The sequence below is a fragment of the Galdieria sulphuraria genome, assembly GCF_000341285.1.
Source record: "Galdieria sulphuraria unplaced genomic scaffold scaf_56, whole genome shotgun sequence".
Lineage (NCBI taxonomy): Eukaryota > Rhodophyta > Bangiophyceae > Galdieriales > Galdieriaceae > Galdieria > Galdieria sulphuraria.
The window spans coordinates 32,376-59,561 of record NW_005178419.1 but is presented as its reverse complement, the minus strand read 5'-3'; the positions used below and the strand labels follow the sequence as shown (position 1 = coordinate 59,561).

The 27,186-nt window shown below is 38.5% G+C and overlaps 18 protein-coding genes across 21 annotated transcripts; 9 read left to right on the top strand and 9 right to left on the bottom strand.

Moving 5' to 3' along the window:
- The first annotated feature begins 121 nt into the window (after positions 1 to 121).
- On the top strand, positions 122 to 1,686 carry Gasu_54800 (uncharacterized protein). The gene is made up of 2 exons (XM_005703371.1): positions 122 to 801; positions 851 to 1,686. The coding sequence occupies exons 1-2, from the start codon at positions 214 to 216 to the stop codon at positions 1,658 to 1,660; spliced, it is 1,398 nt and encodes a 465-aa protein (XP_005703428.1). The 5' UTR covers positions 122 to 213; the 3' UTR covers positions 1,661 to 1,686.
- A 4-nt stretch (positions 1,687 to 1,690) lies between these two features.
- On the bottom strand, positions 1,691 to 2,891 carry Gasu_54790 (uncharacterized protein). The gene is made up of 3 exons (XM_005703370.1): positions 2,576 to 2,891; positions 1,993 to 2,511; positions 1,691 to 1,937 (listed from the first exon to the last, which is right to left on the bottom strand). Exons 1-3 carry the CDS (start codon positions 2,813 to 2,815, stop codon positions 1,818 to 1,820), a joined length of 879 nt encoding a protein of 292 aa, XP_005703427.1. The 5' UTR covers positions 2,816 to 2,891; the 3' UTR covers positions 1,691 to 1,817.
- A 9-nt stretch (positions 2,892 to 2,900) lies between these two features.
- Positions 2,901 to 3,961, bottom strand: Gasu_54780 (protein-P-II uridylyltransferase-like protein). Its single transcript, XM_005703369.1, has 3 exons — positions 3,893 to 3,961; positions 3,426 to 3,842; positions 2,901 to 3,375 (listed from the first exon to the last, which is right to left on the bottom strand). Exons 1-3 carry the CDS (start codon positions 3,926 to 3,928, stop codon positions 2,956 to 2,958), a joined length of 873 nt encoding a protein of 290 aa, XP_005703426.1. The 5' UTR covers positions 3,929 to 3,961; the 3' UTR covers positions 2,901 to 2,955.
- Positions 3,962 to 3,991: 30 nt separating this feature from the next.
- Gasu_54770 (uncharacterized protein) lies at positions 3,992 to 4,511 on the bottom strand. Its single transcript, XM_005703368.1, has one exon. The coding sequence runs from the start codon at positions 4,500 to 4,502 to the stop codon at positions 4,233 to 4,235; it is 270 nt and encodes an 89-aa protein (XP_005703425.1). The 5' UTR covers positions 4,503 to 4,511; the 3' UTR covers positions 3,992 to 4,232.
- A 20-nt stretch (positions 4,512 to 4,531) lies between these two features.
- On the top strand, positions 4,532 to 5,306 carry Gasu_54760 (uncharacterized protein). Its single transcript, XM_005703367.1, has one exon. It carries the CDS (start codon positions 4,573 to 4,575, stop codon positions 5,272 to 5,274), a length of 702 nt encoding a protein of 233 aa, XP_005703424.1. The 5' UTR covers positions 4,532 to 4,572; the 3' UTR covers positions 5,275 to 5,306.
- Position 5,307: 1 nt separating this feature from the next.
- On the bottom strand, positions 5,308 to 6,751 carry Gasu_54750 (uncharacterized protein). The gene is made up of 5 exons (XM_005703366.1): positions 6,664 to 6,751; positions 6,521 to 6,607; positions 6,419 to 6,474; positions 6,302 to 6,359; positions 5,308 to 6,254 (listed from the first exon to the last, which is right to left on the bottom strand). The coding sequence occupies exons 2-5, from the start codon at positions 6,575 to 6,577 to the stop codon at positions 5,346 to 5,348; spliced, it is 1,080 nt and encodes a 359-aa protein (XP_005703423.1). The 5' UTR covers positions 6,578 to 6,607; positions 6,664 to 6,751; the 3' UTR covers positions 5,308 to 5,345.
- Positions 6,752 to 6,790: 39 nt separating this feature from the next.
- Gasu_54740 (mediator of RNA polymerase II transcription subunit 14) lies at positions 6,791 to 10,361 on the bottom strand. 2 transcript variants are annotated; one of them, XM_005703364.1, is made up of 4 exons: positions 10,176 to 10,361; positions 7,285 to 10,126; positions 7,095 to 7,226; positions 6,791 to 7,045 (listed from the first exon to the last, which is right to left on the bottom strand). In XM_005703364.1, exons 1-4 carry the CDS (start codon positions 10,331 to 10,333, stop codon positions 6,818 to 6,820), a joined length of 3,360 nt encoding a protein of 1,119 aa, XP_005703421.1. In that variant the 5' UTR covers positions 10,334 to 10,361; the 3' UTR covers positions 6,791 to 6,817. The 2 variants fall into 2 exon arrangements, with proteins under 2 accessions (XP_005703421.1, XP_005703422.1); XM_005703365.1 differs by having other exon boundaries at positions 7,001 to 7,226.
- A 190-nt stretch (positions 10,362 to 10,551) lies between these two features.
- Gasu_54730 (bifunctional aspartyl-tRNA(Asn) / glutamyl-tRNA (Gln) amidotransferase subunit A) lies at positions 10,552 to 12,192 on the top strand. Its single transcript, XM_005703363.1, has one exon. The coding sequence runs from the start codon at positions 10,581 to 10,583 to the stop codon at positions 12,090 to 12,092; it is 1,512 nt and encodes a 503-aa protein (XP_005703420.1). The 5' UTR covers positions 10,552 to 10,580; the 3' UTR covers positions 12,093 to 12,192.
- An 18-nt stretch (positions 12,193 to 12,210) lies between these two features.
- Gasu_54720 (uncharacterized protein) lies at positions 12,211 to 13,041 on the bottom strand. Its single transcript, XM_005703362.1, has 2 exons — positions 12,565 to 13,041; positions 12,211 to 12,513 (listed from the first exon to the last, which is right to left on the bottom strand). The coding sequence occupies exons 1-2, from the start codon at positions 13,006 to 13,008 to the stop codon at positions 12,310 to 12,312; spliced, it is 648 nt and encodes a 215-aa protein (XP_005703419.1). The 5' UTR covers positions 13,009 to 13,041; the 3' UTR covers positions 12,211 to 12,309.
- Positions 13,042 to 13,911: 870 nt separating this feature from the next.
- Gasu_54710 (alcohol dehydrogenase (zinc-containing)) lies at positions 13,912 to 14,871 on the top strand. Its single transcript, XM_005703361.1, has one exon. The coding sequence runs from the start codon at positions 13,919 to 13,921 to the stop codon at positions 14,651 to 14,653; it is 735 nt and encodes a 244-aa protein (XP_005703418.1). The 5' UTR covers positions 13,912 to 13,918; the 3' UTR covers positions 14,654 to 14,871.
- Positions 14,872 to 15,021: 150 nt separating this feature from the next.
- On the top strand, positions 15,022 to 16,520 carry Gasu_54700 (mitotic-specific cyclin). Its single transcript, XM_005703360.1, has 3 exons — positions 15,022 to 15,755; positions 15,806 to 15,985; positions 16,048 to 16,520. The coding sequence occupies exons 1-3, from the start codon at positions 15,152 to 15,154 to the stop codon at positions 16,347 to 16,349; spliced, it is 1,086 nt and encodes a 361-aa protein (XP_005703417.1). The 5' UTR covers positions 15,022 to 15,151; the 3' UTR covers positions 16,350 to 16,520.
- Positions 16,521 to 16,530: 10 nt separating this feature from the next.
- Positions 16,531 to 18,021, bottom strand: Gasu_54690 (RAN GTPase-activating protein 1). The gene has a single exon (XM_005703359.1). The coding sequence runs from the start codon at positions 17,988 to 17,990 to the stop codon at positions 16,602 to 16,604; it is 1,389 nt and encodes a 462-aa protein (XP_005703416.1). The 5' UTR covers positions 17,991 to 18,021; the 3' UTR covers positions 16,531 to 16,601.
- A 230-nt stretch (positions 18,022 to 18,251) lies between these two features.
- On the top strand, positions 18,252 to 19,856 carry Gasu_54680 (uncharacterized protein). The gene is made up of 5 exons (XM_005703358.1): positions 18,252 to 18,586; positions 18,640 to 18,747; positions 18,800 to 19,657; positions 19,706 to 19,773; positions 19,827 to 19,856. Exons 1-5 carry the CDS (start codon positions 18,287 to 18,289, stop codon positions 19,828 to 19,830), a joined length of 1,338 nt encoding a protein of 445 aa, XP_005703415.1. The 5' UTR covers positions 18,252 to 18,286; the 3' UTR covers positions 19,831 to 19,856.
- Positions 19,857 to 19,872: 16 nt separating this feature from the next.
- On the bottom strand, positions 19,873 to 21,651 carry Gasu_54670 (deoxyribodipyrimidine photo-lyase). Of its 2 annotated transcripts, XM_005703357.1 has the most exons (4): positions 20,741 to 21,651; positions 20,344 to 20,686; positions 20,152 to 20,293; positions 19,873 to 20,101 (listed from the first exon to the last, which is right to left on the bottom strand). In XM_005703357.1, the coding sequence occupies exons 1-4, from the start codon at positions 21,519 to 21,521 to the stop codon at positions 19,904 to 19,906; spliced, it is 1,464 nt and encodes a 487-aa protein (XP_005703414.1). In that variant the 5' UTR covers positions 21,522 to 21,651; the 3' UTR covers positions 19,873 to 19,903. The 2 variants fall into 2 exon arrangements, with proteins under 2 accessions (XP_005703414.1, XP_005703413.1); XM_005703356.1 differs by having other exon boundaries at positions 20,344 to 21,651.
- An 860-nt stretch (positions 21,652 to 22,511) lies between these two features.
- Gasu_54660 (aldehyde dehydrogenase (NAD) family protein) lies at positions 22,512 to 23,106 on the top strand. The gene is made up of 2 exons (XM_005703355.1): positions 22,512 to 22,690; positions 22,831 to 23,106. Exons 1-2 carry the CDS (start codon positions 22,528 to 22,530, stop codon positions 23,061 to 23,063), a joined length of 396 nt encoding a protein of 131 aa, XP_005703412.1. The 5' UTR covers positions 22,512 to 22,527; the 3' UTR covers positions 23,064 to 23,106.
- Positions 23,107 to 23,371: 265 nt separating this feature from the next.
- Gasu_54650 (aldehyde dehydrogenase (NAD+)) lies at positions 23,372 to 24,450 on the top strand. Of its 2 annotated transcripts, none has more exons than XM_005703353.1 (1): positions 23,372 to 24,450. In XM_005703353.1, exon 1 carries the CDS (start codon positions 23,494 to 23,496, stop codon positions 23,827 to 23,829), a length of 336 nt encoding a protein of 111 aa, XP_005703410.1. In that variant the 5' UTR covers positions 23,372 to 23,493; the 3' UTR covers positions 23,830 to 24,450. The 2 variants fall into 2 exon arrangements, with proteins under 2 accessions (XP_005703410.1, XP_005703411.1); XM_005703354.1 differs by having other exon boundaries at positions 23,372 to 23,976.
- Positions 24,082 to 24,603, top strand: Gasu_54640 (uncharacterized protein). Its single transcript, XM_005703352.1, has 3 exons — positions 24,082 to 24,238; positions 24,305 to 24,392; positions 24,449 to 24,603. The coding sequence occupies exons 1-3, from the start codon at positions 24,196 to 24,198 to the stop codon at positions 24,519 to 24,521; spliced, it is 204 nt and encodes a 67-aa protein (XP_005703409.1). The 5' UTR covers positions 24,082 to 24,195; the 3' UTR covers positions 24,522 to 24,603.
- Positions 24,604 to 25,130: 527 nt separating this feature from the next.
- On the bottom strand, positions 25,131 to 26,381 carry Gasu_54630 (uncharacterized protein). Its single transcript, XM_005703351.1, has one exon. It carries the CDS (start codon positions 26,251 to 26,253, stop codon positions 25,813 to 25,815), a length of 441 nt encoding a protein of 146 aa, XP_005703408.1. The 5' UTR covers positions 26,254 to 26,381; the 3' UTR covers positions 25,131 to 25,812.
- Between the last annotated feature and the right edge of the window lie 805 nt (positions 26,382 to 27,186).

Below are 27,186 nucleotides of genomic sequence, written 5' to 3'. Positions count from 1 at the left end.
ATATTCTGTTCTTTTAGCAAGGGCAAAACAAATTTCAACAACATGTGCTGAGACGTGTGGTATTATCAATCCAAGATAACTTGTTTCAAACAACTCCACAATGAGAGTTCAGAAATAAAGAGTTGTCTATTTATTTCTCTGTTTCTCACAATTCTTCTATTTGCAACATTTGATTGGGCACTTTCCTATTGTGAACAGGCAAAGAATAGATTAATGAGCGAACCAGGTGGCGAAAGCCTGGAAACAGAGTCAGAAGCAAATGCTGCCCTGTTGAACAACCTTCCACAAGACAAGAAGGAGTCTGTGGAGACATTTATAAGTGTTACTCGTTGTCAGTCAGTGGAAGAAGCTGTTGATAGATTGGCAAGCGTGGGTTGGGACTTGGAACGCGCAGTTGACCTACATATCAGTGGAGAATCTTTTCCTGTTAATAGACCGCCAAATAATTCAGAGAATGGCGTACGTGAAAACCCGACAATACCACGACAAGAAATAGGTACTGGTGTGATTGAACAGACCGGTAGCAATACCGCTTCGTCGAGATCCCGCCCGTCCACTCTGTTTCAAATGACAATATCGTTCTTTTTGGCTCCTTTGAGAGCGTTAATTAAGGCTGCTGCTTCATTGCTTCGTTTTCTATTTGTTGGTCCTCGTTCGGTGAGTCGACCTCGTATAGAAGTTGCCCGAAGAGCAGCAAGAGAGTTTGCACAGCAGTTTGAAAGTGAATATGGCAGCATTCATCCCACATTCTTTCAGGGTTGTTTTTTAGATGCCTTAAATTATGCAAAACAGCAGTTCAAGGTAGGTAGACTTACATGATGTACTTTTTTATGCTTTCTCTTTATTGTAGTTTGTTATGGTGTATTTACATGCAGACCGTCACTATTTAACTCCAGATTTTTGCAGGGATGTATTGACGAATGAACAACTTGTTGGTTTTATTAACGAAAACTTTATTTTTTGGGCGTGTTCTGTGGACAGTGCAGAAGGTCGTCATTTGCAAGTTTCTTTTCGTGCTACTGATTTTCCGTATATCGCTATTGTCACAGTTGCTCAAGGAAGAAGAAATGCACAAGTTTTGGAGTCGAGGCAAGGTGCTATGGAGAGTGATGAGTTGACAGAGTTTCTTGTACAAACTTTGGAGAGACATGGGGAAATATTGAATAGTGCACGTTTGGAACAACAGCGTCATCTAGAAACAAGGCAAATTCGTGAAGAACAAGACGTTGCTTTTCAACGAGCTATAGAAGAAGATAGAGCGAGACTTGAAGCTGCAGCACAAGCGGAAGCAGCTCGTAAGGAAGAACAAGTCCGTTTAGAACGAGAGAAAGAAGAAGCGGAGTTGGAAAGAGAGCGCTTAGAAAGACGACGACAGCTCAAGTTACGAGAGATAGAAGAGGAGGCAGTGAAGGGCGATAGCGATACGGTTACTATAGCAATTAGACAGTCGGATGGTAGTCGAATGGAGAGACGGTTTAGAAAGGAGAATACTATTCGGCAAGTCTTTGATTGGGTGGATACCCGTGGCATTGATATTGATAAGATCTGTCTCGTTTGTAACTTTCCGAAACGTCGTTTTGACTACACAAAAGATGGCCATTGGAAACTCTGTGAAATAGATCAAGGACCTCATTTGGTTTTTTTTATCGAAGACAAGTAAAAGGTGATCATGTATTTTTGCTCATCGAAGTTTTTGAAGTTTTTATTCAACTCATTGAACACAAGTTACACACAAAAACAAACACAAATCACGAAAACCAGACTCGTCTTTTCCATCTTACTGATTCTAAGAATGTCTCTGATGACCAGCTCTTTGTCTACTCCACTTTTACATTCATACCCAAGGCACGCTGCAAATGTGGTCGAATACGAGGAGGACATCGATCTGTCAACTGTTTCAAATGTTGTTGAACTTTTTGACGTAGAGGCTTCACAACCTATCCACAAATGATTATGATATTGGGTTACAGACTCGGTTTCTCAATGACCAACCTCATAAATACGAGTTTTGACCAACACAACAAACTCATCAATCTCCTTATTGAAGTGTTCGTAAATAACTGGAACAGTAAATGTATACAAGAAAACAAGATATCCCAGAGTTGAAGTACTAATCAATCTGCCTAACAACGAAAGGAAATAGAAAAACGCCAATAATTTCAAAGTAAACATATTATCTACGCAAAACAAAGCAATCTTGACTTGATCTATTGAGCTGTTGATCAATTGGCTACTTGTTTCCAAGTATTTGGACAATGACTCTTTGGTTACATATGGTTTTCCAAGTGTAGGAGTCCCAACAAAATCTGGACCTAGAAAACCAACAAATAACTTTGAAAAGTTGACATACACAAATGAAAGAGCCAATTGAATCATAAACGCATATGAAAGCACCGATATTACTGATTTTTTCCCGACGGTGATGGCAAGAAAGAATATGTTGCCAACTACAAATACAACTGTCGAAACGAACATATTTCTCCAATAAATGAGTTCAGCAGCTACAAAACACTTTTAAGCTCTTATGAAAAACAAGTCTATTACGGGAACCCCAAATCTCATTGGAGACCACAACCCTACCTCTGCCTGAAATAAAAGATGGAGCCAGCGGTATGGGAGTCATTTTAGGAGCAGAACTTGTAGTACTGTATTCTCCAAAAATGTCAGAACTGCCTTTTGCACTTACTCTCTTTGTAAGTTGGTCGTCGGTTGACGGAGACTGTCCACCAAGAAGGTCATCAACAGTAGGAGAAGAACTGGTGGGTTGGTTAGCAGAGTGATTAAAACTAGAACTTTCACTTTCAGGATCTGCCATTTGCTAAAAGATATTAAAAGTAATGGACACAAGTTGGCAACCACAGTAATGCCAAAACAACAAAGAAATGAAAACACAATTTAAAAGGAAAATGAAACGCTATTTCCCCCAAAAAACAACTACTAAAGTATATACAAGTTCTAATAAGAATCTTCTTCCACTTGAGGTGTAGAAAGCATAAAATATGCCATGTTCACTATTTCATTGCAAGTTGCTTCATCAAGTTGTTTGCCTTCCATACTAGTCACATGAAAGACGTCTTGACGAGTATTTCCTTGAGAAGAAACACAAGCCAAAGATGCGAAAGAAACATTCAACTCCAAATAAGCCAAATTGGCAAGAAATTGAGATACAATACCGGGAATATTAGGAGCTGTCAAAGTCACTGTTGTATATAATGGACTTGATGAATTATCTGTTACAACTGCTATACCACGTTCATGATCAACATACTTGTTTCTATTCTGCACATAAACTTTCTTTCCTGCCAAAGGAACCCAATTTATCGTAGTATTCGCACCCTTTTTGCTTTCAAGCGTCTGTGTGATTATGTGTTCAATCTATTTGACACAATTAGAACTTCAGTGATGGACATTTTCCCAAGTATTACCTTTTCAAAATCTTCTTCTGCTATTTTAGAACCGCTATCCGTTACAAAGAAAGTGTCTAACGCTAATTGACTTTCTGTTTTTACCAAGGCTCGTTCTACTGTTATTCCAGCCGTCTCTAGGCAATAAGTCAAGTCTTTCAATAGACCTGGCCTATCTTTACACCTGACAGAAATAATACTGTGATAAAAGTCCTTTTCGTTGTCAATAACAATTTTAGTTTCCAAAGCCTCTGCATTGTGATACAAAGTATCTGCCACTCCAGTTTGTCTTTCAGAAGCCTTTTTAAGAGGCACATCTACACAGGCAACGCTTCTATTCACCTTCCAAATAATAGGTTTGACTTGGTAAAGACTATACTTGCAAGGTCCTAGACTAAAACTACGTTGTTTTTGAAAACAAGAGAGTTGAAGGAAATGCTAGCGCGCGAATAATAAAACCTTGAAAGTTTCAAAAAACCCTCACCCACCTTGAAACCCAAAGATGGAACAAATAGCAAAGACATGATGAATATATCCGTATTTTCCAAATACCCAAAAAGGGATGTATTTTGTGAAAAGGAAGAGAGGGGGATACCGATCTATTTATTTATGGGCACTAATCCAGTCGACGAGTGTAAGTAAGATATATATTATCTGCGACTCATATTTGTTGAGTTCCAGTAGTAGTCTTACTAATTTATGTACCGACTATTTAGCAGCGGATTGCCACAAAGACAAGACACTGACTCTTAGTCGGAGAAGACAACAAAGTGACTAGTGAGAGCTTTTCATATTACAACTAGGACTATCAAAAGTTACGACTGGGCTTTATTCCATTATATCACGTGTTCCATACAATGTCCATAAAGTTCTTTTTTCTTTTTTAAACCACAATAGCCTTGTTCTTCCCAACCACCACCAATCGGAGTCGTCCTCCCACAATCGGCCGTCGATATATATATATATTAATAATGGACACTTAACATCTTGAAAATCAGAATGCTTTCGTCTAAAAGTGTTATAACAGGTTTGAAGTCCCATATTTTCAAGAGCTATTGAAGATTTCAAATGTCCTGTTCCTATTACAACTTCCAACATGAAATGTGCTTAAGAAAGATACTATTAGAGTTATTTAGGGCCACCATGAGCTTCTTATTTTTTTTTGAAAATGAATTATCAGCCCATTGATGAAGACTTACCCACAGGTATTCATCCTTATCAATACTCTAAAAACGACAAAGATAAACAAACAGGAGATTATCAAACTTATGTACCTGGACTGGATACTAGAAATGTTTCCACAGAGGACGTAGAGAAAGGAAGTGCTAGTTCTAGTTCAAGGCCGTGGTTGAAGGAAGCACTCAACTCCATCCCAAACCAAGACTTTGCGGTGTATACTGCTCCACTTCAACTCTTTTCAGATCTGACACTACAAGACAGGCTATTGCAAATATGGGGTTGTGCTCGTCCTTGGTCTGAATTTTTTGATATTCGAAAGTTTCGTTTCCCCACTCAAGGAGAGAACGGTGTTGCTAGAGTGAAGACTAATTTGGAAAATTTCTTTTACAATTACCTTATCAGCTGTTGTTGTTTTCTATTTGTGTTTCTCTTTGTTCACCCTATTCAAGTATTCTCTTTGATGGTCTGTATCTTGATAGCTGTCTATTTCTTTCTATGGAAACAGGAGCCTATTGTTATTACGAATGCGGTTCATTTGGATATGAATGGCAAACTAGTTGTATTAGGAGTGACTGTCTTATTAGGACTTTTATTGGGTCATATGGCTACTATACTATTCAATTTTACACTTTATATTACGGTTGTAGTTTTGTTACATGCATTCTTAAGGGAAAATCATATAGAAGGATGAAAGTTTCCTATGTTAGATATGAATATATAAATACGGTTTGAACTATTGTTTATTATTCCAGAAGAATATTGTCATAGCGACCACAATAATGAATAAAAGAGAGCCAACAGGAATACACAAAATGGTAACAATAGCCAGTATACATTTGTCATTGAGTCATTTCGTTGCGGAAATATTTCAAATATCCTCAAATAACCATCGGCACAAGTCACCAGCAACGTTGCTATAGATGACTTGGAGTTTTTCTGATGAGAGGTTGACCAACTCAAACCAGTCACTGGCAAAAATTGCAACGGATGTTTTCTATAAAAGCGATAAAGTGATAGATTTGAAACTTGTGTCGTATTGATAAGAGATAACCATCCTTGAGTGGAGATATTGTCTTTTTCAATGATAACTAATGAGCTTGTTCTTTTGGGTTCACTTGCGTCTCTCAAAAGACCTTGAACTTGATAGGGATTGTGAATCCAAATCATAACATCTCCTTCATTGGTACCCACTGCAATGTATTCAAGTCCTGATACAGAACATGTCGACATAAAAGTAACAGGATCACGTGAGACCTTTCTACAAAATAAGGGTTGCCAAGTATCCATTCTCCAACCACTTATAAAAGAACCGCTATCCAATGAGACATCGACAGTATATAATAAACCGGGTTCAACAACAGAAACACATGAAAACTGACAACAACGAAAGTGAGCTTTGATACCATAACGACGTACCGGTGGACTATCCAAAGTGATAATCTTGGCACCAGTTCGACTATTCCAAACACAACAGCTGCGGTCCAAAGAAACGCTGACAAGAAGAGAACCGTCTTGTGAGAAATGGATATCAGCTACACTCTTCTGATGCACCAACACCGTCTGAGGAGGTCGACAATCCGTCCAGGTTGAATCTAAAGAATATATTCTAATACGGCCTTCATCATTGCCCACCGCCAATAGATTGGATACGACACTACAAGAAACAATTGTCTATTTTAAAGTAAAAAATTCTTCGCCGACAACAAAACCTCAACTACCTGCCGAACTTGCAAATTGCTGTCAGGTTGAAACTTGTTTTGCCAACACAAAGTATTCCTACAGAGTTTTATGTAAATCAATCCTACATTCATTTCATGTACTATTCTTCAACATACTCTTTTGTGACTGAAAAGAAGCAAATGTCTGGACCCACGACGACACAAAGATAATTCTAATAAAAGATCAACTGAAGTCAACTATGAAACTTGAAATTTTACCTTGAAGACACAAGCACTAGTTGGAACATCAACTAATTGCTTTTCATCGACAATCATACAACGGTCATCTCTCCAATCTACTACTTTCTTTTCGAGAAGCCCTGGTCAAATGCTTCTTGTATGAGGAAAACTAGACAACTTACTATATAGTTAGGTACACCAGTCTGAGCAGCACCACCACCACCACCAACAAAGAAATAGTGGTCTTTTCCCAAGAACTTCTCACAAAAGTAGAGTGGAAAGCCCAAGTTCTCTATAAAAGCAGGAATCCACATGAACCTTTTTGACTAGACAATTTTATCGACCTCTCATTGCAGTGGAGGTTGCTTTATTCTGTTCTAGAAAACGAACAAGTCTTTCAAAAATGATAGGCAAATCTTCTTTTCTCAATAGTATTTGATCATCTTTAGGAACTGTTACGGAAAGTTCATCTTTGCTGGTAGAAATGATATACTGAAGTCCACTCCATAGTAGAGAAGCTCGATTAACGTTAACCGGCACCCTCCCACTACTACCGCCACTTGGCTATAAATAAAAGTCAAAACTTTTTTCCAGCTGTTAAAAAAAATTCTACCTTGTCTTTGTTTGTTGTTGCTGGCCCTCCGACGTTTGGAGATTTCATATAGTGACCAAGATTCTTCAAAAGAATAGACTTGGGCGACTCTTCACAGCCTACTTCGAAGCCACAAAACATTACACGTTCTTTCTTTCATTATGTTCCTATCAGACTGGAATGAATTCCTTTTGTTTAGCTGCTCACTTACCTCTTTTATGATGGGTAGAGATATTTCGAATCGAAACAAAGAAGACCAAGAAATGAAACATCGATTGCCAAGCAACATGAGACATGCAACTATAAAACAAATATGGTCTAAGAGTATGTCTAAATAATGGTCCATATGATTCGGGCTCCAGGACAAGACTTCTTCCAAAAGTTCACATGCATCTTTGGAGAACTGTGTGAGCGGAAAAATTTGGATGGTTGGCAAAGGCAACTCATGCTGTATGCTCTGTGATAACATTCGTTGACGTTGCAATTTGGCTTCAGTCGAATTCACTTTGTTATTAGCCTTGAAATCAGCAATAGTCCTTCCTTCTCCTTTCACTTGTTCAGTACCAATCATCATCGAACGGGAAGTATGTTGACGTCTCAAGTCAACCCTGATATATACTGAAGGGATTTGCTTCATTAGCCCTGTACTTGCACTGGACAAAGTTATATTCTTACACAATGGCCTGCTCACGACCACTAATTCTCGCCAATTCTTCCACACTAAATCCATAAACTGACTTGGGTAAGCAGATATTCTTCTAATAAGTTTAGACATCTGTTGAGCGATAAAAATATCTCCAGTAACGCGTCTCAAACATACATGACCGTGTGCGTATGTCAGTATTAGACTGGCTTTCAAGTTTTGTCCCCCAAAGTGCCATAAACGAACACCTTGATTCTCCGGCCATGGCACCTCGGAAAAGCGTCGTAATAAACGCTTCCAACTTAAGCCATAACCTTCATCTAATAACGAAAAAGCCAAGTCGAACCAAATCCTACGAATACCCGAGCTACTGTTATAAAATACTCCCTTTTCCGCAGGGATACTTAATGGCCTCATTACATGAATGTTTCGCATGCTGTTTTCTTCTACAGGATATGAAAAGCCATTATGGCAATTATCCTTTACATTGCTATCAAACAGCTGTTGTTGAAAACTCCATTCTAATGGAGCAACTTCCAAGACCGTCTCTAGTTCACGTTGTCTTTTTCTTGTCTCTATGATTGCCAACCATCGAGCACCCAAACAAGCATTTAAACTGTGAGTTAGCAACCAACTACTATGAAAATCCTTTTGATAGACAAAGAAAAGATTATATGGAGTCAAAGTGTCGCAGTAAAACTCATAACCTTCGCTTCTAAGAGAGCGCTTACTTTCATTTGTTCCAAACCAACCAATCGGGGAGAGTGCTATACATGTATCTAAGTCTGCATAACAAGATAATCCATATTTATCCCACACTGCGTTCATCAGCTTTTCATTGAGAGACCGTGGAGTGAAATAATCTTCCTTTATCACCAAAGAGACTGCTTTCGTTTGACAATACGTGGAAGTTCTCACAATACACTTTTGATGATCAATGATAAACTGCACAATACCAGAGTAGTCCATGGAAGAGAATTCTGTATATCCAGTAGAACGACGTTTATCCTTAATCCAAGCATATCCTTCGTACGTATAGCAGCAAAGCTTTCCCGAAATCAGACTCATTTGTATTCGAATGACAAGACTTTTTGAAATCTCAACTATTAGATAGGCTACTTTGACAGCCTCTTCTCTATCACCAAGATAAACGCTCTCATACTCAAGAGAAATTTGTTTCGCATCCAATTCCTGACCTTGTCGACTTGTAAGGTCATCCTTCAGTCTTTCCAACAGAAATTGACACTTGAAAGCTAACAACTGAAATAAAATAGATTCAATGGAAATTTTTTGAACAGAAATGTCTAGTATTTGCTCTGATATTGTCTTTGACAATATTTTGGTGGATTTCTTGTTCATAACAACCTGACGAAGAAGTGAGTCTTTGGAGGAATCAGACCTTTGCTTCGAATCCATCAGACTCATGTATATACAAAAAGGCCATCTCCTTACAACGAAAATAGAACAACCATTCTGATATTCCACAATTTGTTGTGATATATTCTCATCCTTCATATCATCATCTTCTTTCAATGAAGAAATCCTAATTTCGGTACAACTCGATAGTGGATCTTCCCAAAACCTTAATAAAACTGCATCTATATCCTTTTGAATTTTGAAAAGGAACAAAGGATTCTTAGAAAGTCTAAATGCCTGAAGTCTTAAGATATCCAATGCCAAAGGAACACAGATCTTTTCTTCCAAAAACTTTCCCGATTCTGCAATTGCTTGAGAGATATACAATCTAGACTCTTCTTCTGAACCACAATTCTGTTCCAATATGTGTTGACAGATTCCACGCAAATATGATTCTTGTTCCTTCGACAGTACAGACTGTGAAACTTGATTACTTTGTCGATCTGTAGTTCCTCCAAGTGAAGCACCTCTAATATACACTCGGACTTGAAGCAGTTTCCAACTAAAGTGATCACCAATCCTTGTCGCCATTAACACCAAAGACCAACCGCCACGCCTATTACCAACTTCAACAGCCTGTTCCCTTTGTTTGTCCTTCCAATTAAAGATACGCAAGTCATTCTCCTTTGAAAGACAAGACTGGAGAAGAGCTCTGGAAACAAGACCCATCCAATCATTGTTCTGCATAACGCTGGGAGAAGTTTTGCCTTCATCTAAAGATAGGAGGAATTCCTTGCTTACAAAATTCCTATAAACGATACTTGGTAGTCTAGAGTAGCCCCCAGTAGTGAGAATTTCCGTGGCGCTTTGAATGGGTATCAGCGGAAGACAAGCGTCGCTAAGTTTATTGTGCACTGTCCAAAGTCCATCTGCCGACGATTCATACAAAGCCAATAAACTCGAGGATTCGGCAATCTTCTCTTCACAAAACTCATCAGCTCCTCCATATCGACAATACCACTTTAACAAGACTAACAAACGTGTAAACCGATAACTAATGAAAGTGAGTAAGAAAAAATTTTACTTTTTGGCGCAAAACTTACCGCTCTGACAACAAAAACTCATATAACAACACCTTAGCTACAGTACCTTCTTCGTCCAGGCAGTTTTCCACAAGTTTCTGTAATTCCTTGTAACAGTTTCTTGTAGTGTATCGAATTAGTCTTGCTAAGGAAACCTTGGGTATGAGTTGGTCATTCATAACAGTCTTCTATGTTGCAGACCAACAATAACTGAAGTTCCCATTTCTGGGAAAAGCAATCAAAAATGTGAAAAGTGGAAAAGTCTTATGCACATTTTAGAAGATTTTGTTATATTCCAAACCAGAATTCTTTTATATATAGTTATTGAGACTAGTAAACTTTTGACGTTTTCATGTCCTGTAGACTTGATCTGTAGAAACTCAAAAACTCGGTAGAAATAAGATTTAAGATTGGTTTGGGCAACTTATGGAATGCAACTGGCAAAGTGTAGTTGAACTTTCACAAGAACTTCAAAGTGGCAAAATAACTTGCAAGGAACTAGTGGAGGCCTGTTGGAGGAGGATACAAGAGAGAGAAGAACAAATTCACGCTTGGGCTTTCTTGAACGACAAGGAAACCCTGCTCCAAGAAGCACAAGTACTTGACACTGAGTTGCAGAGTTGCTCAGAGCAGTCTGCCTCTGGATATCGCGGAAGAAGCTGGATACATGGAATTCCAGTAGCATTGAAGGATATTGTTGAAACAGAAGATATGCCAACTAACTATGGGTGTTCACCAGAATATATTTCAAACAAGCAGCGAACAATTGCTCATAAAAAGACAAAGGATGCAGATCTTGTTAAACGATTGAAAAAAGCTGGAGCTATAATTTTAGGCAAAACAGTATCCACAGAATTTGGAGTTTCTATGGATGCTCCTGTTACGAGAAATCCCAATAATATATCTTTTTCACCAGGAGGTTCATCTAGTGGCTCTGCAGCTGCAGTTGCAGACGGAATGGTTCCTTTTGCCTTTGGAGCTCAAACTGCAGGTTCAGTTATTCGACCCGCAGCATTTTGTGGAATATTTGGCTACAAAACCAGCTATGAAAAACTCCCACTTGACGGTATTCGTCCAGTCGCACCTTCTATCGATGCCTTGGGTGTTTTCGTGAGGAGTTTAGAAGATATACCTATTATTATGAAGAGCATTGGAGCTTGGAATGAAGAAGGAATTGATACGGTACTTGAAGATACTTCATTCTCTAGTCAGGTTACCACTCTAACAAGAGACAATTTGCTCCTCGCCTTTTGTAAAACTCCTTTTTGGGACAGTCTTCCTGAGTATTATACCAAAGCTATTCTGAGGACAGTAGATCAATTGAGAGTGCAAGCTAAAGTACGGGATCTTGTTTTACCAGAACCTTTTGTCACTGTTTTCGAAAATCACAGTCATGTTATGCTTTGGGAGGTGACTCAAGTGTTTCGCGAGTTGGAGCAGCTCGAAAAAGACAATAGATGGCCTGCAGGCGCTACAGTTGGTCAATTTGTTCGTTCTATTCCACAACTTGCTCACAACTATGGAGAAGATGCCTATCGATGTGTCTTAAGAACAGCATCTTTGCTAAGACAAGTAATGAAGCGTCCAGCAGAAGAGGGAGATGGATTGTTGTACAGGAATGAATTGATTCTTTGTCCTTCTACGTCAGGCGAAGCTCCTCCCGTTTCACAAGAGGCAGTGGATTCCTTGGAAAGTTCAGGTACACTATCCCCAGTACTTGGTTCTCAAAGGGCTTCTTTTGGAGGCAAACCTGGCACTACAGGAGACTCTCTATTTCAAAGAGGCTGGACACTCTTACACTGTCCAGCTATCAATATTCCTATCGGTAGAGGACCGAGAGGCCTTCCTATTGGAATTCAGCTTGTTGCACCTGCTGGAGAAGACGAACATTTGGTACATTCGGCACAAGTGTTGACAACTTTATTAATGCGAAAATGATTTTTCCCTCCTACTATATATACGATGATACATACTAGCAACCTTTTCCTTGTATGTAGAGATAGCTTGAAATATTTGATATAAACACTTATTCCAAAAAGAGGAAATGGTTCAAGTTGGGAAAAAAGACACTCTATACCAAAGAGAACGAGGTGACATAACTGCCAATGTCGAAATCTTTTGATAGACTAACATATACATTCAAAAGAAATGGAAGTTATTGCGGTCTTTGTGGAACGGGACTTTTCACAACAAGGTTACCGAACTCTTCCAACTTTCCTCCTTCAACTAAATACGCCATGGCCTTGGCTTCATAAGCAATGTTCGTGTCTCCTGTTTTCTCGAAATAAGTGGCAAACAGTAGCCAATCCAAACCATTCTCCATTTCATTCAGAGTCTTCCTCAAGGCCATATAATATTCCTAGATAAAGTATTCTGAGATGCATATAGAAAACTTAACTGGGGTACATACCACCAACGTGGGATCCCAAATAAGATCTACTACGTGATCAATGTCAGCATAGGTTGCATTCAAGTCATAAGCAAAGTCCCAATTTCCATATTCGAGGGACATGTAGATGAACATTCCATTGAAGCCGGCAATAAAATAACCAAATTTTTTCAACGCTAACTTCGCCCTCGGAGAGGCAAACAAATCCCTGTAAAACTCTACTCTTGTCGAATATTTTTCAATACGTTGTTTTATATCTTCCCAAAACGAGGCAGAACTCCTTCTGATACTAGGAAACAGTCTAGGATCCGAAACCTCTGTTATAAGTGGAACCAATTTACGAGAATTATTTGTGTCTCGAGTCAAAGAAAAAAACTTCTCAGAGAGTCCACGACGAAAATAGCTGCTTTTGGGAATTTTCAGTTGTTCAACAACTTGCAAGCCTACTCTAACAAGTCTCCACATCTTTCGGCCTCCAACACATTCTCATAAGATAATGGGATTATTTGGAACCGAGCTCATGTAATATTTCGTTCGAGTGACGACTCGGTTTATATATAAGAATAGAAACTTTTTGTTTATTGATATACAAAACCTGCAAAAAGAGAAAGGTTTCCAAAGGTGATATGTCATTCAATGAATGCGAAAGAAAGCAGATACAACTATCATTCCTCTTCTACTCACATTATCATGATTCTCAACCTTGATACAGCATATAAAACAAATTCAGCTTTGTCATTTCAACAAGCTCTATAATCGATAGTGGGTATGAAATTATTTCAGAGGAAGAAATGATGAAAACTACGAGAATTATCAGATGCGGAAAAATTCTCAATCGAACAATCTGAGTTGAAATTTCTACGCCTAGTTCCAGATAGATTGTAGTAGTTTTATACCCGTTTTGGAATTTCTTTGCTTTGTTACAAGTATTTGTGGAAACATGAAGATTCGCGCTGCAGTTTTGGAACAAATGGGGAAACCTTTGCCATATTCTGTTTCCAAGCCACTTACCATAGAAGAGTTGACTTTGGAAGAACCAGAACAGGATGAAGTACTTGTGAAGATGTGGTATGTTGGACTTTGCCACTCAGATCTGTCTGTTATCAACGGTAGCAGACCCAGACCAACACCCATGGTTTTGGGTCACGAAGCTATGGGTCAAGTACTTCAAATAGGTCCTGGTGTTGATAACGTAAGAGTAGGAGACTTGGTATCTTGTATTTTCGTACCTGGTTGCGGACAATGCGAAGGTTGTCGTATTGGTAGACCTACCACTTGTATTCCAGGAGCAGAAGCCAATAGGCGAGGCATGCTTCTATGTGGAAAGACGCATTTGTTTCGTACCAGAGATACAGGGAGACAGCCAGTCTATCATATGGGTGGAACTTCAGGTTTTGCTACTCACGCGGTCCTTTCGAAACATTCAGTCATACAAGTCGATCCAAGTATGCCACCCCAGTGTGCAGCGTTACTCGGTTGTGGTGTTATTACTGGTGTAGGTGCAGTAACAAACTCTGCAAAAGTTGCCTTTGGATCGAGTGTTGCCATAGTAGGTTTAGGTGGTGTAGGATTGTGCGGCCTGTTGGGAGCAAAGGCTTGCGGTGCCAGTTTGATTCTTGCAATAGATTTGGAAGAACGAAAACTGGCGAAAGCGAAGGAATTTGGTGCGACGCATACCTATCTAGTCCAAAAGAATGATTCTCTATCGAAAACGGTGGAGAATATTCGCCAAATGATTGGCCCATTTGCCGGAGCAGTAGATTATGCAATAGAAATGGCTGGTAATGGACCCGCCCTACAAATTGCCTACGGGATTACTAAGCCGGGTGGAACGACTGTTACCATTGGCTTGCCTGACCCAGAAGTTGACTTGAGTATACAGCAAGTTTCAATAACAGCAGAAGAACGCACTCTCATTGGTTCCTATTTGGGAAGTGGTGTTGCTATTCGAGACCTCCCTAGATATGTAGAACTTTATAAGAAAGGTGCTCTGCCACTGGAGAAGTTAATCTCCGGAACAATCCAACTTAGTCAGATAAACGAAGGATTCGATATGTTGGAAAGAGGTGAAGTTATCCGGTTAATGGTTAATTTGAAGGACGAGAAGTGACCATTTGTCCAATGCAAGAACAAGTGATATAGAGTGTAAAAAAACTTTTTACCTTGTTCTTAAGTATAAAATATGTTCCTAGAGTCAAACTTTATACTGGTAAAGGGTCAAGAGAAATTTCAAGCATCGAGAAGTATGGAAAAAAGGCAAACTACTTTTCCTCAACTATCGGTCATGTTACAATGGCAGGGCTATGTAGTAAATGAAGCCATGACACAGTGTGATATATATATATATATATATATATATATATAGAGAGAGAGAGAGAGAGAGAGAGAAAAGTAAGGAAAGGATTAAAGCATTGAATATAATCGATCCACAAGGGGCCCGCCCAATCTTGAATTTAAAATTGGATGGAACCATCAAATCCAGAGTTGGACTTTGTAGTTTCTTGGAAGTTGACGGTCTGACGTTGTATGTGTTATTACTTTAATATATAGAAGTTTTCGGTTGAATGAAATTTTTTTAACTCCAAAACTCTGGAAACTACTACTTCTCATGGATGAGAAGTTTAGGAATAGGTCAACGGGAGAATTTGCAACAAGTCATCGTTGTCTTAATATTGAGTGTGGATGTGTTAAAAAAGTGAATTCAAAAAAGAGAAATAATTGTAATGAGTCAAATCCAAGGCTGAAAAGAATAGCTCTAAATGACATTACTAACTTCAGTCGCTCACCTGCAAAGTTCAGGTCAAACGACAATGCTGTGTATGAACAAGCTGAAATAAGTTTTTGCCAGCAAGTCTCTTCAAAAGCAACAAGAAATGACGACAACGCCAAGCTGCTGAGCGTTTTCGGTCGTTGGATTCAAAAGGATGGTGCATTACCTAGGCCGGATTATTTTGAAGTGGTTCAGAAAAGCAAACAAGGCCCATTCACAAGAGAGATGGTTGCAAAATGGTTCTTTCGCGTTGTAGAAGATTTGAAACTTTCATACAATACTGCCTTCCTTGCAATTGGTTATTTTGATCGCTTTCTATCAAAGGTGAAAGTGAAAATCCAGTTTATACCAGTACTATCTCGCGCTTGTCTTTTTGTAGCTGCCAAATTCATGGAATGCAATCCCCCTTCTTCAAAGCAACTACTTTGTCGTAGCAAATTAGGTACAAGATAATGTCTTGAACGAAAATGACTTGTTCCTCATTCTATTTAGGATTCGGTGATGAGCTTTGTCTACTACTTAAATTTGAAATTTTATTATTACAAGTTCTTAAATGGGAACTCGCCATTCCTAGCGCATATGACATCCTTTGTGCATGCATTGAATATTTTCAAGCTAATGATAACTGCTGGGCAGTACATGCTTCCACTTTGCTACAAATTTATATCACAGGTGAGAATTTCTTTCAAGTGGCTGGAAAATTTGTTCTTAATACGTATCTTATTCTGACATAGAGTATTCTATGCTTAGACTTTCACCCTCTACTTTGGCAGTTTGTTCCGTTGCGATGGCTCTCCGTAGAAAGCAATTTCGTTCTGCCTTTGTAGAAGACGGAAGTTTCTCCAAGGCTAGTCTGACTTCCGAAATAGAGAAAATCTCTGTCATTCTAAATGTCAAACCGACGCAATTGGATGAATTTGAAAGTCTATTGAAAACAGTCTCTAGAAAAATCTTACGTAACAACGATTTAGATGAAAGTATCACCAGTCCAACAAGCATAACTGATACAGCCAATTCAATTGAACGAGAAAAATGAATAGTTTTACTAGCAATAGTGTCAGATGAGAAGACATTTAGTCCCCGATGTGAGTCTCGTTTCTTGTTTCTCATTCTCAAACAGATAAACAGGAAGTGATTGAGAAAATTCAAAACTTTATAGGTATTCTAAAACTGCTGCAAAGTCCCTAGTAAAGAATATACACATCACTATCAAGTTTTTAGAAAACTCCACAGACTCCCTGATTCGTATCGTATTTTACCAAAGCACTTCCAAGGTGTCGCATGTTTTTCACTTCTCATCAGCTTGTTTCTCAACCGAGATTTTGGCAAACTCATCTTTAAGCGCATTAATATCTTCATTCCTCGAATGATTACGAGTTTCTAATGTCGCATCCACGTCGGCATCAACAGAGTTATTCAAGCTAATATCATCTTCGTCCTCTTCTTCATATTCTTCAGTTTCTTCCTCTTCCGATTCATTGTCACTAAAGGATACAGTCAATTCTGTTCTATTTATCTGAGACAATGCATCCTCAAGTTCTTCGACAACAACTTGCTTTATCCAATTTCCAGAAAGGTTAACGTTCCTTAATGATACAAGCTTAATTAAGACACTAAACAAGGCCTTTGCACCGGCAGTTCCAATAGAATTTTCTGCAAGATTCAACTCAACCAGTCGAGAGTGAGCACCGGAAGAAAGAGCTTTGGCTAACATGGCCACACCCTTAGACCCAATGTCATTCTCTTCAACTAGTAAGCGTTCTAAGCAAGTTTGCTGCTCAACAAGTTTGGCCAAATTTTTGCAAGATTCAGCAGTAAGTTCGTTGCAAGAAATGTCAAGAACCTTGAGACGAATTTCGCTTCTTTCCAAGCACTGCAAGATTGTTGTGGCGCCCTTATCACCCAACGAAGTATCACGAAGAATCAGAGTTTCTAAATTTGAGAGTAAAGGAAACATTCGACCAAGACAATTAGCTCCTCTATTTGCCAATATGTTATCTGAAAGGTCGAGGACTCTCAGAAGAGTAGTATTTTTCAAGGCTCGTATAACAGGTTCGATACCTTCCTCCCCAACTCGAAGTGAGGCAAGCTTCAAATCTTCCAATTCCGGAGAAAATTCTAACAAAGGCACTACGTTTTTTGCACCTTCTGATTCCATCAGATTATTGAAGAAGTGAATAGTCTTGAGACTTGTAGGACCTCCACCTTCCAACAAGTAACTCACCAGCAGTTGAATAGCGTCTGCAGCTAGACCGTTGTTACAAAAACGGATAACTTGGAGTTTCTTCTGCTGCCTTAGAATTTTTTTGCAAGCCTCTATTCCCTTTGCGCCCAACGCATTATCGCTCAGGTCCAGTTCATAAAGTTGGTCACTTTCCAGCGACGAACTCAAAACTCTTAGCACACCGTGTCCCTCTTCCTCCTTTCTTCCTGCTATCACATCTGCAAAAGAGACTACTCTCAGATTGACCAAAGTTGGTAGAATTTCGGCAGCCAGTTGTGCCGCTTCCAAGTCAAAACTTTTCCCACCAAGCCTTACTTCCACCACTTCATTCTTATCAACCTTTTGAAAGTATTCACTAAAAATTTTCTCAAGTTTCTCTTCGGAAATTCTTTCTCTATAGTTGTCAAAACAAAAGACCTTTCCACTTGATAGATTCATAAAATTCACACACATAAAGAAAAGCCCATCAATTCTTTCTGTCGACGTAAATAAAATGTCTTTTCAAGCCAAAAACGCGCCCTCATGTATTATCAGGGTTCTATGAAATAAAAGGATGGATGATTTTATCTGATTGATACTTTCATATATTTCTTTGATATTGACACCAAAGTCTTGTTAGATTCTATACTTTTAGAGGAAGTGGTCTTAAAAATGTGCATTATGGCAGTAGGAAACCTTGGTTTAAAGAGTTTATTGCTCTGGAAGGGATAAATCACTTTTGCCATTAATTGGATTTTTTTTATTTGGGCATGCAAGATCCTTGTGATACAGAGCTAGTCTTGGAAGAGTTCAAGCCAGTCCAAAGGTTTCTCTCGTTTCCGAGAGTTCGAAAATGGCTCTTCCATAATGTCCCCGAAGAAGGTTTCTTTGTGGAAGGGTTTAAGAAGTCTTGTGTTGCAGTCGAAATGCACCCTCCTCGACTGGATGATGTCAAGTCCAAACGAGACGGACGAAACTTACGTGTCCAACTTCATTCCAGTTCAAATGGCGAAAACTGCCTAAAGTTATTAGTTCCTAGTCATTTTGAGGATGGATTTCTTTTCAACTTTGTAGGTTGAACAGCTTGAACGAACTGTACTTTTACCAACCCAAATTGCACTAGGTCTTTGGCGAATTGTACCTTGTAAGTCCGTCACGTTACGTGCGACGTGAGTTTGAACCCTTTTGTAAACGATCTGTTTATGATATTGAAAGTGGAGAAGTTCTTGAGGTATGTTTGGGAGTATGTTTTGTGGAATATTGAACACCCTATTATTGCGTAGTGTATTTGGTACCAAAACGGAATTGTGGTTCTCAATTATGCCAGATTTCTGACGCTTTGCCAGCAATTCTATCATGCTTTCATATTTGCTGCCAATTATGAAGACAGAACCCCAGGAAAGTTTCTGGAAAGTACGAAGCTTATTTTAGAACGTGCTGTTTGTGGTTTTTGTGGGTTGCCTGGTTCACATTGTCGTTGTCATAAACGATTCAATGAGTTGGTCACCAAACACTCGTTTATTTCATCTCTATCTACCGGTGCAAGTCTTTCGTTGGAGATTCCTTTTGACATTTTAAGGGCCATTCATTTTGGAAACTTTCGCTGTAGTTTAAGACATTATGGTGGAAAGCATTATTCTTCTCTTGGTTTAAAATTTGACCCATTATCTTGTCCACAGTTGGAAGTCTCTATCTCTTCTGAGATGGTTGTAAGAGAAATGCCGAAACCAACGTTTGCATTCTTATCGCATCGAATGGTTCAATTATTATTAGCTTCATTAGGCATTTCAAGATTATTACAGTCAAGTTCATCTACTTTTTCGCATAGCAGCAGTTTAAAACAGACGAATAATGACGCAGAGTTGGAGATCCCTGTAGTTTCCGAGGCTGCCAGGAATCGTAAGATGAGAAGAGAAGTATTATTAGCAAGAAGACAAAAGAGAGAAAGAGGGAAGAAGAGTAAACGGAAAGATGAAAATAGTTCTTCACTTCAAACATCATTTCCTGTATCTTATTTAGAGTCAGTCAATGATGAAGAGAATTCTTTCAGTCTAAAAGTTCGAATGCCATTTGAGGATAAGAAGTTGAGAAAAAAGATTCGTAATCGTGAATATGCGAGAGAGTCATACAATAGGCGAAAGGTATGGATGATTTCTGCAATATGATTGTATTGATTGCTCTGTGAATAGGCACGTCTAGATCAGTTGGAAGCCGAAAACCAATCCTTGAAAATGGAGAATGAGATGCTCGTTCGTGAGTTGGATCGACTTCGAATGGAGAACGAACGTTTACGCATGGTTTGCAATGAAGATAGAAATTTTTCCGACTTATTTCCGTTCTCCTCAGAAGATACGGAATATCTTTGAAGACTTTTATGAAAAATTTCCCTATTTCGTAGTTCTCTTTCTTTTATGTGGATTATTATTATTATTATTACCGTAGAAAACTGAAAGTATCTTGTTCTGTTGGTTGGATGTTAGATATTGTCTTACATATGACTCGATATTGAATTTTCTTCTCAATCCTTCTGCAGACATATATCTCAACTTGCCAGTAATAGGACGCTCCATATGAGCTCTATCATGCTATATATCAATGTAAGACAATCTCTTTTTTTCCAAAGAAGAAATCATACTTTTCCAAAACACCAAGCAACTCCTGTAAAGCTGTTGGGGTCTCTTCCATCCAACTCGTATTTATTATTCAAATAAAGCAATATTCGAAATGCCTCTTCAGGATTTGTTGTCCACTCAATGACCTTCTTTCCCCAGTACATACTTTTCTCTCACACTTAATAACAAATATACTTCTCAATCCTATTACGTACCGCATATAATTGTGCATCTTTCCTGTTTGCACCATTTCAAGTTGTGCTGCATTCCAATAGGGGTCGTGAGTAACTGCTGTTTCCAACTGCTCCAAAGTATAAGAAAACTGTCTCGGGTCTTTGGAGTGTTCACTCATGGTCTGTTTGGCCCAAGTAGGCAAACAGTCAAAGGCATCATACTTGTCACAGTAGTAACAGAAATTGAAACTAAGTTCTCTTCGAATAAATACTTCTTCTATAAAGGCATCTTTGCAAGTTTTTGATGCTTGAGCTTGTTGTACTTGACATACAATTTCAACAGGAGAAATATGACCAAAATGCAAATAAGGAGACATATGACTCACTAGACAAAGATACTTTGCTCTCCAACAAACAAATACAAGAAATACTACCTTACCACAATTCAAACTAGGATCGTTCCTTTTCTTCTCGTAATCTCGTAACTTGGATCGACAAAACTCTGCAAGTCTTCTTTTGGCTTCCGTTTCCCCTCCGACAAAATGGGATACGGGTGGCACAGTCTTATCTACATTCAATCGTTCAACTAGTTCTTTGGCTTCTCCTTGCAAATCCAAAACAGTCAACTCATCTATCTGAGGAATATCCACCAACTGGTTCTCAACATGAATAGTGTCTGCCCAAGGAATAAGAAACTTGTTGGCATGTTTCCATAGTTTAGGTCGAATTGTCCTAGCAGCATACTCTTCTTTGTCAGTAACCAATTCCACTGGAACGACACACTCAGTTTCCACTTGAATAAAACTGCAGTCGATATTACTTGCAACGCGTTGGCGCCAATTCTTGGTTACTCGAAGATAGTTCATGTCCACTACTACTTGTACCGCTTTATGGAATAACTTTTCAACCATTTGTTCGGGCTCTGAATGAAACACTACCATTGACAACTTTCTTTCCGCCAATTGTCGTTGTACGTCTTGCAAGCCTTCCAATAAGAATGCATAGTGACGAGCGTTTGCTTCAGGAAAAGATTCTGTCAGACCAAAACATATCAACAAAGGTTTTCCCAACTGATTCGCACTAAATACTGCATATTGTAAGGCGTAGTTGTAGGTTAAACGAACAGCTGCTTGCATCCAATACAATACAAACTCTCTGCTCTCTTGAACAGGTTTATTATTTAATACACGAACACGTTGATTGGACACAGGACAATTCATTGCAATGGAATGGCAAGAAGTTCTTTTACGAGGGAAAGGAAAGAAGAGAGTTTGAAAACTTAAAGTACTGAATTGGGTGATATTCCTCGAGCACCAACGCCACCACCACAAATTCATTCGATGAGTGAAATTCCCTTTTGCTGACAAATAGAAATTACTGGAAAGATTTAGGAAAATAGACATACTCTTGCTTTACTTTGTTCTATCCATCAAAAAGTTTGTCTAATGAAACTGACAAGATTCTTTTATTTAGAATGACATGTGTAATAAGAAGTTGAAGAAACCGAGTTTTGTTTTTCTGTAGAAGAAAGTGTCGTTTATGGACCAAGTTTTGTTCCCTAAGGTTGACTCTTGCAGCTTCTAGAAGTAAAGCGAATCTCATTGTTACCAGTCGTCGCCAAGCTGTGCTCAGAAATCTATCTTTATTAACCATTCGTTTAGAAAGCATGCAACTGGAAAGACTTTAACAAGAATATACTATACTGAAGATAAAATTTATTTACTCGTTTTAAGTGGCAAGACAATAAATTTGGGAAAATGTTCTCTTCCTAGTAGTCTTCTAAAGTATAGCAGACTCCGTATCAATCCTTGCAGACAAATTCATGTTTGTCAAGTAAATTCTAGAGATACAGCAGTTAGTATATTTATCTTAGGAGTCCTCTTCATTTTAAAACTTTCTCGTGAGGTTTACAAGTTTCTACAACTTCATCACTACTAGATAGTTCTCTGTTTATGACACTCTATGCAGATATTCAGTGTCCCATATCAACTTGAGAATTATATCAGATATTCAACACGGACAATCCCACTTTCAAGAATCTTCTGGACTAGGAATATTCATTGGTAAGAGAATATTTAAAATAATTTCACGTTTCTTCATTCTGCATTTAGAACCAAATCTGTTTAGTGGATTGAATAGAATGAATGATTCCCCTAAAAGTTATCCAAGACCAGGAGAACATGGTTGCCCTGTCAAGTCACAGTATGAAAACTTTATTGGTGGTAAATGGGTTCCTTCTGTCGAGGTCAACACTGTGACAACGTGTCCCCTGTGAATGGAAAAATATTCTGCAAAAGTGCAACTACCGAAGAAAATGAACTGGACTTGAATGTTGCCCACGCTGCAAAGGACAAGTTTGATGCAACAACTTTTGAGAACAGAAAGCAAAGTAATTGATTCTTATGGCAGATACTGCAGAACAAAATTGGAGAAATTTGCTCTTGCTGTAGATATTCCTTTGGCAGAGAAACACTTGAGATATTTTGCTTCAGCTTTAGAACTCTAAAAGGTTTTATTACCGAGCATAAGAAAAATACGATTGCCTATCATGTTGTGGGAGTCATCATTCCTTGGAATTTTCCCATATTAATGGCTATTTAAAGTTATCTCCAGCACTTGCCGGAGCCAACTGCATCATTATTAAACCAACAGAACAAACTCCAGCTTCTATTATAGTGCTGATGGAAGTATGGGTCAATATTGTAGCACAGGGTGTTATCAACGCTGTTACTGGTTATGGGCCTGAAACAGGAAAACTTTAGCATGCAGTCCTCGAATTGCAAAAATAGCATTTACGATTGAGACCACAACAGAGCAGCTGATCATGCAATAGGCTTCCCAAAATATCATTCCAGTCACCTTAGAATTGGGTGCAAATGAAAATGATGAATTCCTTGAAAAGGCTGTAGAAGGTTGCGTTGTGTTTGAGGAGAAAGTTTGTACTTTTCCATCAAGGGCCTTGTCTATGATTCTATCTATCACAAGTTTATTGGGAAAGTAGTTCAGAGACTTGGCAAAGTTAAGCATGCTCAGGTTTCTACTGAACAGGTGGACAACATACTTCACTATGTTGAACTGGGAAAGAAGGAAGGTGCATAATGTATTGTTGGAGCAAGTGGAAAGAAAGCAATTGGAGGTGAACTAGAAGGTGGTTATTATATTGAGCCAACGATATTCAAAGAAGACAATAAGATGAGAATCTTCCAAGAAAAGATATTTGAACGAGTATTGAGTGTAACAACATTCCGTACGGAGGAGGAAGCTATTCAAATTGCCAACGATACTTCTTATGGTTTAGGTGCTGGACTATGGACTCGAGATATTATGAAAGCTTATCGAGTATCGCGAGCAATCAAAGCTGGTCGTGTTTGGGTCAACTGCTATCATGAATATCCTTCTCATGCAGCATTTGGAGGTTATAAAAAGTCTGGATTCGGTCGCGAATGTCACAAGTTGACTCTGGAACACTATCAACAGTTGAAGAATATCATCATTAGCTACTCGCCTCAGCCTACTGGTTTATTTTAATTGAGAGAGGAAATGTGAGATCTTGTTGCCTTGCCCTTCTTATGCCGTAGTTGTTGTTTGATGGGAATGTTTCATTTGCTTGTTATAAACCTTGATGTGTATCGTGGCTTCTTTTGTCGAAATCTGTTTGTTAAAATTTTTTTCCTCATACAATGTTCCTATTTCAATAGAGTGAAACTAGAGTAGGATGTGACATTGCACACACTGCATTGGTTCTAAAATAGAAGGGAATCGCAAAAAACTCACAGACTTGTGTAGAAAATCCTTGTTGACACAAGGTCTGAGAATGAACTTATCCATGGTTAATAATGTCGAAATGGGAGTGCTTTTGGCACATTTGTCTTAACCACTCTTTAGTCTCGCTTGATGGTGTTGGTTATTTCTTCTGAATATGTTTCAGAGACTTGTGGTCTTCAAGTCTTTGTTTCACTGTCATATTGCCATTGCCTCTTATGAACTATTCCTCTGCTTACAGTTGAAGCACTTCCAGGAGTTGTCCAAAGAATCAGACAAAAAAAGAATTCGATAGCTGGATATAGCAACAAATCTACAAAAGTTTTTACGTAAGGCTATGGATACAAAAGATCTTATACGTTTACTAAGAAATCACTGTTCTTAGAATTCAACGTTGCAAGCTCACACCTTTCAAGGTTCTAAAGAGTGTCTATCTTGGTCACACTTTTGTAGGTTGAGCCTATCTCTTTGCTGAACTTTTGGGTTCAGTTTGAAGACCTATGACTTCTGCGAGACTCCAATAAAAGGGAATTTTTTCTAAACGAGACTCCTTTTTTGATAAAAGAATGGAAAACCTTGAGGTGAGCTTATGCAGACTCTGAAGTTGTATGTGAGAATCTCAAGTGCTTGTCAAACTTCTTTTTCTAATACAATAGTGAAGTAGGAATCAAACGAAGAAAATATGGAACGGGTACAGAAACTAACTCCTGTCAAGAATAATCTTTATTCCAAGTTTCTGGTAGACTCTTAAAGGCTTTTTTCAGTCTCTCAAGATTGGGTTTGCTGACGATGGGTTCGATTTCACCAAAACTGAATAGTTTAAGAGTATGACTTTCTGGAAGTCCTTCAAAAACATGGCCTTTGTCCAGCAGTGTCGGAGTTTGATCGACTAGAAACTTTTGTTAACAATCCGCCTTCAACTCTTATTTGTTATTTTGCGGAGATAGGTTGTAACAGTCTCATCATTGATAGCAGTGAAACAGTGAAGACAAAACAGCTCAGCAAGTTTTCCTTTATCTCTGTTACACTATCCAAGACATGTATCTCACTCTACTGATTAAGAAAAGAGCAAAACTTTCTCCAAAAGTAGTGTTTACAGGTTAGTATGTTGTATCCGAGAGTTTGCGTCCCAGAGTACAAGTAGTCCTCGACAAACAGACTTTGCGCAACCGTACAAATCTAGGCAAGATTAAGAACTCTTTTAAGTCACCAGAATAGCTTATTAGAATATGAAAGCCTACAAGTTTAATAAAAGAATACTTGGGAAATTTTGAATATATATATGTATATATTTATTTATATTCGCCGAAGAAGCTGTAACTTGTTTTTATTTTCCATAAAACAAATAGCCTTCAAGGTAATCTGATTCAAATTCGTCTTCAAAGTCAAGAACCTGAAAGATGTTGTCAGCAAGACTCCATAGCTTAAGAAAGCAAAGCTTGGGTAACATGGTCTAGGAATGTGACCCTTTTGTTAGGCATAGTAATTCATCTAGAATTATGGTGTAATAAGCTATATCAATACTATTTTCCAAACTTGTCTATTTGCCGCTTATCTACAGACCCAAAGATGGTGAGCTCCTCTATGAGAGGTTCTCTTTCTGGTCTATGTTTCTTTCCCAATTGCGCTCTTGTTCTTCCATAGGACATCATTGTAATATGAAATAAATGTTGCAATAAAACAGAACCAACGAATTTTAAAACAACATTATAAAGCAAGCACAAATGAAATACACGGAGTAACAGTATTTTAACCACAAACGCAAAAACCGCAGGCAATGAAATAGTCATTGCTACAAATTCCTCCAGTAAATCGACCACAGCTGCCCAAAGTTGAACATATGTCAGCTCCAAAATGAAAATAGCAAACTGCCCTTTGAAGGGTGTTGCAGGGAAGACCGCCAGGAGTAGAAAAGGTTTCGTTCACTCCAGTTTCTCGATGTTGCAAAAGAAGACCGAGTACTTGCAAAGAACCCACCGCTAAGTCCCCTATTTTCAAAACTGAACTTTGGTCAAGACCTGTGAGATTTAGAAACTCAAAGACGGACTTTTCCAAACTCTCAATCACGCCTGCTTCATTGCCAGGAACAAGAATGTCAGTGGGAACAGCAGTCACCTTTGAAATGCAAGGAATTGTAAACTGAGTAAGAAACAAACCAACTAGAAGAGCTACTTTCAAGCTGATAAACATTTCTATTCTTCTCTATTTCCCAAATTTTGAAGCTTAACTACTCAAAAGTTCAGCCAGTCCCTACAAGCACCCCAAAACTCTTTTGATGTTGAGACTGTTGAGTGAAACAGTAATTTACACGACATGCTTACTGGTTCGCATAGACGTCCCTCGCGACTGCATAATTGTCTAATGAATCTCTCCGTCCTGAATCCAATGTGTTCGATAATACCGACCCATCGCTCTCTATTCTGGCCAATCATTTTCACAATGTCCAAAGCCATTCTTGTGGATCGTCATTGGACAGGTCGAAACTCTGTAAAAATTTTTGGACACAACAACTGGGTGCTTTGTCTAGACATATGTTTCATATCAAGGGAGTTCTGCTTACAATGTTTACCGATTGTATTTCCAAATGTCGAAAATGATAACACGGTTCAAGCAACAGTTGAAGTTTCTATTTCATATTGCTTCGCCATTCGTGATACGGCAAATTTCTTTGAAACAAAGAAAGGTCTGTTTATGTGCTCTCTTCTTTGCTTCTGGTGACATTTTGGGCATTGTCATGAATGGCACTATCTGCCCTGGTATAAGACTTACGATGGTTATTGCACTCTGTGTTAGTCAAATTTAAAAAGAGGTAATAGACAGGATTGGAAAGGGTTCTTCACAGAGAAGGAATAACAGAGTCAACACCATATATTCTCAAATGAATCATTTTACAGCTTGGAAAGAGCAATTCTCGTTACAGTTGCGTGAATTATTCCATGTGGCTCATCTGTAGGGATATAAATATCATTTTCAAACGCAATTCCATGGTTTGAGAAAACTTCCAAATTGGCTGGCAGATAGTGAATATTTGGCATGCTCAAAGATACCTATCATATAATTGAAGTTACTTAAGAATCTCAAAATATTGCTTCCTACTTGATCAATTTCTGGGATTTTATAAAG